General features: G+C 33.5%; 2 protein-coding genes across 2 annotated transcripts; both read right to left on the bottom strand.

Annotated features, from left to right (window-relative positions):
* Positions 1-725: 725 nt before the first annotated feature.
* On the bottom strand, positions 726-4,839 carry LOC120077662 (basic leucine zipper 61-like). Its single transcript, XM_039031615.1, has 4 exons — positions 3,958-4,839; positions 3,766-3,856; positions 3,528-3,654; positions 726-1,484 (listed from the first exon to the last, which is right to left on the bottom strand). Exons 1-4 carry the CDS (start codon positions 4,536-4,538, stop codon positions 1,291-1,293), a joined length of 993 nt encoding a protein of 330 aa, XP_038887543.1. The 5' UTR covers positions 4,539-4,839; the 3' UTR covers positions 726-1,290.
* Positions 4,840-5,921: 1,082 nt separating this feature from the next.
* Positions 5,922-8,889, bottom strand: LOC120077602 (glucosidase 2 subunit beta). The gene is made up of 6 exons (XM_039031538.1): positions 8,606-8,889; positions 8,287-8,400; positions 7,173-7,268; positions 6,515-6,697; positions 6,286-6,434; positions 5,922-6,174 (listed from the first exon to the last, which is right to left on the bottom strand). The coding sequence occupies exons 1-5, from the start codon at positions 8,715-8,717 to the stop codon at positions 6,331-6,333; spliced, it is 609 nt and encodes a 202-aa protein (XP_038887466.1). The 5' UTR covers positions 8,718-8,889; the 3' UTR covers positions 5,922-6,174; positions 6,286-6,330.
* Between the last annotated feature and the right edge of the window lie 200 nt (positions 8,890-9,089).

The raw sequence follows: 9,089 nt of genomic DNA on the forward strand, positions 1-9,089 counted from the left end.
AAAAAAGGAAAAAGGAAAAAAATAGTTTCGCCAAAGTTGCTCATCGAAGAAGAAGAAGAAGAAAAGAAGAAAAGAGATAGATGAAAAAAAAAAAAAAGAAGAAGAAGAAGTTATTCATCCAAGAAGGAGAGGAAGAAGAAAAGAAGAAGAAACAATCACTCGATGGAGAAGAAGCGGGAGAAAAAGAAAAGAAAAGAATTTGAAGGAACGGTAAATTGATTATTTCACACATGCAAAATATCGGCAAAAGGTCAATTAGCAATAGTTTTTTAAAAAATTGAACATTTATAATTTTAGGCCTCCCAAATGAGTTGACGGTGTAATTTTCTCTAATATCTTTAGTTTTAAGTTTTTAACTTTCAAGATCCTATAATAAAATGAAAAATATTTAGGTGCATCTCGAGTAACACTACTTTTGTATATTTCACTAAATTGTCCAATCAAAATTTGTCAAGTGACAAATTCTTTTTATGAATTATTTGAGTATTTTACATGAGTAAAAAGAAGGGATGCATAGATATTGATACATCTTGATAAGCATTAAATATTGCCTTAATAAAATTAAACTTACTAACAAAAGAAATAATAATAAAAGAAAAAAATGTAATTGACAGTTGACATCAATAAAATATATTTACATAGAATTAACTTTTTTTTTTTTTTTTTTTTTTTTTTTTTTTTTTTTTTTTGGTATTTATAATTTAGAAATAATGAGACAGATAATGTAATAACAAGAAGAGAAAAACACTGGAAAAGTACATCACATCAGACATTGAAGTACCAAATACCCATCCCTGACACAACCAAAACACTCCCTCTCCCCTTTTGTACATCCCAATGCAAACCCTAATTTTCTAATAACCCCCTCAACCCCTCCAATCACAATCTCCCTTTTTTCCCAAAAACACCCATTAATAAACAATAATTACCACAAACCCCCTTCAAACCCTAATATTAAATTAGTTCCCTCATCTCTCTCTTCTTTACCCAACAATGCTGCACATGTATCTTCTCTGCAACTCAATCATGTAAGGGCTTTTGAAAGTGGTCCCTTTCCCTTCATAAAAGGCAAAGCATATCACATGGCTGACCACATTTAATCATTATATATGATTTTTTTTTTCCTACACAAACCCCTCATTTTCTTCTCTTCTTTCCTCTTTGCCACAAAAGAAATATTTTTTTGTCATTCTTTCACCGATGATTCAGTTGCGCTAAATTTTTTTCCCAATCCTTTATTCAAGTTCCATATGGCTGAAATGAATAATGTGTGTAGTAATGAGTTTGAACCTAAACTGCGACGTTTGGAACTTGATCGTTTTGATCTACGTTAGGATGTTTGGTATCGGTGGCGATGGCAGTGACGGGTTGGGACGGAGTAATTGCTGGTGATGGTGCTGCATTATTTTCCATCTTCTTCATGTTTTGTTGGTGATATACTTGTCGTAGTCTCTCTATCTCCCTTTTTAATGCCTCTTGATGAGCTGCATGCATCCATGCAAAAGTAAGAAATAATTAATTACAGTCATGTAATGGTAAAAATTTAAGAAAAAAAAATTATGGGTTAATATTATGATTATTTATTGGTTGTCTTTTTTGTAGAATTGACTATAAATCATGCATGCAATTTCGTGAAAAAACAGGTAGTGCTACAGTTGCCTGCCAGCCAAGGAATTTTATAATTCAAAACAGTGATACACTTCTCTCTTTCCTTATAGTGTCTGCCACGTTCTTCTTCTATTTCACTATCTCTCCTCGAGTCAATGGACAATTATTACTATGACCCATTCTACTATAGTAATGTGGACTACTTTCATTTATAATTTTGACACATCCTTTAAATATTTTGTAACTCTCACGTTATTCTTAAATGTTATTATCTTTATGAACAAATAATCAAAATGAACTTTTTTCTCTCCAACCAAAGTAGAGTACTAGAGAAATTTTTCTCATGCCATTATTCATATAGTTTTAATTTAGAAAAAATTTCTAGACTCATAGTAAAAGAAAAGACAAAGATAAGAAAAGAAAATCTTGTCATATGAAAAAATGTAGTTGAGTTATTGAATTATATAGAACAAATGGGTGATATTAAAAAAACATAAGAGTATTTTTCACTTTAGAATGAGACAATGGTATACAATTTTTAGTCAATAATTCTTGTTAACATTTTTGTTTTATTTTGAAATTTAATTAATTATAATTCTTTTAACGATTTTAAATTTATTATCATAATTAAATATAAAGACGAAAAGTGAGTATTTAGTGGAAAATCAAGATTAAAAGTATAAATTTTGGAATACAGGAATCAAATTGAAGCAAAACTCAAATGTAAAATTGTAGCATTTTGAAACTTAGAAACCAAACACAAAACTTATATTTTGAAACTAGAGATTAAATAGAATTTAGATCCAAAATCTAGGACCAAAAATATAATTTTCTCTTAAAAAAAATGTAAAATGTCCTATATAAGGAATATATTATTTACCCTCAATTTTTGTCATTAAGTTCAACCATGTGGGAGTGGGCCAAACATGAGGGCATTTCACCTATATATAAAAATATTTACTCATTTGTTTGAAATTGAAGGCACAAATCTATATCCTCATATTTGTTTATTTTAAAAAAGTTAAATTATCGTATTACTACTGATCTTTGAAGTACGTTTGAATTATACCTAGAATTAAAAGGTTAATTTTCTTATCTTTGAATTTTAGATTTTTTTTTTTAAGAAAAAGACCTTTAAATTTTAAAATTGTACTAAAAAATATCTTTCCAATAAAAAAACAAAAAGAATGTAAAATTGACATGACAACTAATGTATAAGAACTAAAGAATATACATGACATTATTTATAACTATTTAAAACAATAAAACTATTATTACTATTTATTTTATCTCAAAATATACTGCTAAAATCATTTACATAAATAATTTTCACATCAATTTATATGATTGATGTTGAATGATATTACATGGTTTCTAATTTTCAATTTACATCTTATTTCATAAAAATAAGAGTTGTTTTTAAATATAGGAAAATAACAAAGAAATTTACAAATATAACAAAAATTTGATAGACTACTATGTCTATTTATCTATGTCATGATATTACAAAGATATAGTATATCGTCATCTATGGCAGATTGATGGTGATATTTTACCATTCTTTATAAATATTTTTAGTTTTTTTTTTATCATTTAAAATAATTTTCCTAAAAAAATAATAATTTCAAAATTTGAACTCTAAGACATAATTGAGAAATTCCAAAACAAATTCTTTCCTTAATTGGTATGGCTACTATTTAAGTTGGCCTTGTAATAAAGAAAATAATTTCTATCATAATGAAAAATTTCCATACTTTCCCTCCTCTATGTTTCCCATTATATGAATGACCCAATTGTCGTTTGATTTTCCTTTTTTCAATTTTACAAAGTCGGATTATGGTTTGATACTTTGATTACGAGATAATTAAGGGGGTAATATATAATTAATTAAGAAGATAATGGAATGATTAATTGCGTACCATCTTTAAAAATCTTGTCCTGTGCAAGGGCCGCGATTCTTTGCTTCAGAGCACTGTTGTCGACGTTAAGAAGCAATCTCTGGTGGTCCAAAAACGCCACTCGCGGCGACAACACCGATACTTCGGCCTTCATATTTTGAAATTTATATTTATCAATCAAATTAATCATGATTATGATGAGATAATTTGAGATTATAAATTGTTCATTATTAATTAAGAAATGATTTTTGCAATGTACCTGTAACGATGTAACGCTTCGTTCAAGTTCTGATATGTATTGAAGCTTCCTTACTCGTGATCTTTGTGCCGATTGCCGATTTGCCAGAATTCTATATCGAGAAATGAAAAAAAAAAAATCACAACCCCATTTGAAATTTCTTAGATTTATTTAGACCCAGATGGATTTTTTGATGAAATTTTGAGTTTTCACCTTTTAACTCTTTTGGGGTCTGTTATCCGATCAGTAGAAGCCGCCGTCGCCGCCGTCGCCGTGGAATTGGATTGTGTTTGATTTTTCGATTGCTGTTGGCTCCCTACTTCGTCTGATTCATTTTTGTTCTGATTTAGCTTCTCGTCGTTCTGTGCATCTTTCTCATGGTTAATACTGTTATGATCGGACGGCGTGGAGGGGTTCGACGACGACAAGGTGGGTGCGACGGCCGTGGAGATTTCATCATTGAACATAGACAAGAATTGCTCGTCATCGAATCTATCAAATTCATTCCTATCACCGGATCCCGGCGGCGGCGGAGGCGGTGCAGCGGAGGCCCGGCAATCTTCCTCCAGCATTGGCATTTCAAGGAATGTGATGGAATCACTAACGGAACGCCGGTGCGATCCACGTCTAGCGGAAGAGAAATCGAGAAATTCATCAACCCAAGAAGGATTCTGGTGAGTAACCGCGGGCGTAGTGGTGGTGGGTGGAAAGGTTTCCATTGAAAGGGTTTTCTGACGGGAAAATTCCGGCCAATTAGACGTCATATTTGGGATTTTGGGCGGCAACTGTGCCATAGCACAGCCAAAACCTCAAAAAGAAGAATGAATGAGGAACTTCAAAACAGGGGAAAATGAGAAAAAATTGAACAGAGGATTTGAAAGTGAGGATATGCTATAAGGAAATAAAATCAGGAGAGAGAGAGAATTAAATCCTTTATGAATCTTTTTAGCAATCTGAATGAAATGTGGTAAGAGAAGTGGGGTCACATGGGGAAGGAGATTGGACAGCCAATGGCCAGCTGGGGAGATGGGAATTAGGGAAATTAGAGGGGAAAAGGTAGAGATTAGAGAAGAGAAAATTGGGAATAAGGGGAAGTTGAGGTTCAACGGTATAACTGGAAACTCGCTCTCTACTTTTCTTTTTAAAACTCAATAAACAGTCCCACCAATCAGCCACCCACGTGCTATTATCACCATCTATTTACAGGGTATCCCTACAAAATATACAAAAATAAATACCCCTTTAATTTTCACCATTAACTAATTCCCTCCCACAAACGGACATTCCCTTCCTTTCTCGAAATATCAAGCTTTTGTGTCAATTGATGATTTCATATGTATCAAAGTAGATTGTTTAAGAAGTTATATATTCAGACCTCCGCAATGTTATTTGAGATCAATTGATTATTTAACATTTTTGTTTCGTAATAATCATTAGATGTGGATTCTAAAATCTATATTAGATTAACATTTTCGTTTCTGATTTCTAATTGTTTTGGAACCGATTGATCTGATTAAAGAGGGGAATCTTTAGAGGGTGAAATGTAATGATGATGATTAAATTTGGATTGAAGGGGGGTTGATAAAAGAAAGCAAAGCCATGTGGGTGCAGGCTTTTTGATGGAGATGAGGGGATGTTTAGTCCAAGAAGATGCTGTGAGATTGGAAGGTTATTAGTGGGAAAATGAACAGAAGGAAAATGGTGGGATTTGTGTAGTAAGAGAATTAGGGTTTAAAAGGATAATGTTTGTGTCACAAACCCATGTGAATCGTTTGCACGCTTTTAGCTTTCTTATGCTTTGTCCCCAGACCACTCCCACATGTAGGGTATATGCCCTTTTATCTCTCTTCCTCTTGGTTTTCTTAATTCTAACTCATTCATATGCCACTAATTATCATATACACTCTTGCTTTCTTTACAATTTCAAGTGCCTGCCAGCCACTTTCAACCACTCTCTCTCTCTCTCTCTCTCTCTCTCTCTCTCTATTCCTCAAGTGAGATAAAAATAAATAAATAAAATACAACAAAAATGGAATATGTCAAAAGCTGACACATTTTTGCACTCAGCCTATGTTACATTACATGAATTTTTGATTGGGTAAAGATGAATTTGAGGTTGGAAATGAAAGCCAGTGGCCCTTTTTGAAGAACTTGCTATCTCTTTCACATACCCCAGATTTTACTTTTACACAACCTTCATTTGGTTATTGAAAGTCATACAAGACAAACATTGTAACAAAATTGTTGAGTAGCTAATCCTCTGTGTTATTCTGCTGTTGTGATCTTTATATATATATATATAAACTAAAGCTAAGCCCCAGGCAACTAATGGATCATGGTTTGTTAAGGCTGTTAAGATAGGCATGGCTCTGCAAAGAAGGGTGAAGGTAGCAGGAGTTCTTTATCCCATGTGTCAAGCTTTGTGAGCACCTGAAAGAAACGACATCATGAAATCGTGCTGATAAGAGAGACATTGTACACTAAACAATAAAGACTAACAGAATAGACTAGAGAAAATATTATATGCAGTGGGAGACGTACGTATTTGGATAATAGCGGAGAAGAATGACGATTGCCATGCTGGCTTCAACGGTGTCGTCTTCTCTTAGATTTCACACGACAACGGTTTGCCCAAATGAGGATTGCAAAACTTGTTAGGGCTACCTGTAGGATTATTACTAGCTTCAAACCTGAAATTGCCAGTTACAACAATCAGTTGAGTATTGTTTATCTGTTTTGTAAGTCGTAATTGTTGAGGCAAAAATCCTACCAATTAGCTTTTGGAAGATGTCCTCCTCGGTGATTTCTTCCTGAACTTTTCTGTTGACTATTATATCAACATCTCGAGTAGTTGAAATATCATTGTTGCTCTTGTACACTATATTTCCCCCCATGACACATGTGTTCGGGCAAAAGATATTACCATCGTATTCATCACTTCCATCACAGCAATCTACAAACATATATTGAACAGGGAACTAGAATTTAATTTCAAAGATGCAATGAAAACCCCAAGTTTGTCAAATTAAATGTGGATTCAACATACGTAAAAAAGAGAGAGAAAAAAAAAGAAAAAAAAAGTCATATAAACTTTATACATGGCCCAAAATCGTAAGAATTATTTCGAGAGTTATGGAATATGCTGATTTTGTCGAGTTTCAACCACTATTTGAAGATTTAAACCAGAATAGAGACCTTACATTGTCTTAGCATAAAGCAGGAAGAACAAATAATCAGGAAAACTAGTGCATGACTCATAAGACTGTGTTCTACTCATTGCATTACACCCACCATATAGAAAGGTTGTTCGTAAAATCTACATCAACAAATTTATGGTGTTTCAATCGATACATTTTCTTCTTTAGATCAAAATTCAATTGATGCATAAAAGAAAAAGAAGGAAAACAAAAGATTTGTCAGACAGTTACCACAAATACGATCGTTGACACGGGAAGAAAATATGAATCGTGGTGTGCTTCCCATATTCCGACAATAGAATTTCCCTCTTGCACAGGCAGAAGTACCTACAGATATAAATGCAAAGATCAAAGGTCAAATCCATGGGCCAGCAGCAGCATAGCACAGAAAAAAACCTGCCTCATCCTTGCACCGTGTTAGAGTGTGTGAGCTGTTCTTGGGCTATTTGGGAAGGTTTATTTTCCTTTTATTTACATGATCAATTGCCCATACCAGAAATTGGATTTATTGCTTATAGTCCAGTATCATTCTGATGCAGAACTTATCTTATAAGTAATTGTCGGACACTCAAAATTTTCTACCTTTCACAAATAGCACCCTTTTTAGGCAATTGTTTTAATGGTTCATCGGGTGCAGCTTTGGATACTGAGACCAAAACAGAATTTAACTTCTTTTAATGACACATCCAAACTATCGATTTTTTTTAGTATTTTTTTTGGTGGAATCCCAACCAGAATGAAGACTGGGACTGACTGTTATTATGTATGTCTTCCCAAATCTTATATAAACTTTTCCAAATATTATGAATGTAATCTTATCCGTGAGGAGGGAATAAGATTTTGGAAGCTTACAAAGAATAATAGTCCTTCTTGGTCTTCGTCTGGGCCGGGATTTAAAAAAAAAATGGTTGTTTGGATGTGCCAATTAAAGAAGTTAAATTTTTGTTTTGGTTTCGGCATGATCCAGACCGACACCAACATGAGCCGTTAAAAAGATTAGCCAAAAAATGTGTTATTTAGGAAAGGTAGAAAACTTCTAGTGCTATTTCTTACAAATTTTCCTATCCTATCCTACATTCTAATGATACAGGACAAAATAGATACGGTATCAACATTCCAATTCTGAACGTGTTGGTGAAAATTCAGAAAGAAAAACAAGTCATGTTCTAGGATAAACATGGTAAGTCTTTTTCAATAGATAACACAATAGAACATTAAACTTTGCCATGTCCCCATTTAAGACAGATTATAATGGCTAGTAATTGTTGCCTTAGTTCAATACATAATTTCACAGCCATTTCAATTTAAGGTTCAACTTATATTACAGTAAGAACTAAGAATGCACCAGGCTCATCAGTTCCATCAACGCAGTCACAGAAATCATCGTTGAGACGATCAATAGTGAAAGATTTAGAACCATCCTTGCATTTTATGACCTCCGAGTAATAATACTTCTCATCTGCAATCGAATACACATTTTAATTCAGGAAAGTCACCGGATTTAACATCAATTCACAACATGGGTACACCCCAAAAGGGGCAATTAGCTAGAGGAAGGGCGAAATGGGGCTAGAAATTCCATTCTTGAGCTTCGCAAAATCAGATCAAGGGGGAGCATTAAGCACAGAATCAGAGAGAGAGAGAGAGAGAGAGAGAGAAGGTACCGAGGGGGTGAACTCCGATGAGTGATGGAACAGAGCGAACGGAATCGAAGAAGAAACAAATGGAAAGCAGCGAAACGAAGCTCGTGGGCTTTGGAGAACGAGGCGTTTCCATGTTTGTGTAAAGTTCAATGCAATCGGAGGAGGTGAAATTGATGAAGAAGTGAAGGGGATTAGCAAGTCAGGCCGGAGACTTGACTAGCCGAGTGCAGAGTCTCCTTCATTCGGACGTTCCCACAACCCTGCAACTTTCCTTTTGGGGCAATGTAATGTTCTCTGAAAATGGTTATTACCATTTTTTTAATAAATAAAGAAATAAACTTTTTCCTTATAAATTTAAAACATACTTTTAGATTTTGGGTCTAATTTCTATTTAGTCGGTTTTAAAATGTGACACATTTAATCTTTAAATTTAAGTTTGGTTTCAATTTAGTTTCTAGATTTCAAAATACTATAATTTTACCTTTGACAATGGAGTTTATCTCTG

The sequence above is a fragment of the Benincasa hispida genome, chromosome 5, assembly GCF_009727055.1.
Source record: "Benincasa hispida cultivar B227 chromosome 5, ASM972705v1, whole genome shotgun sequence".
Lineage (NCBI taxonomy): Eukaryota > Viridiplantae > Streptophyta > Magnoliopsida > Cucurbitales > Cucurbitaceae > Benincasa > Benincasa hispida.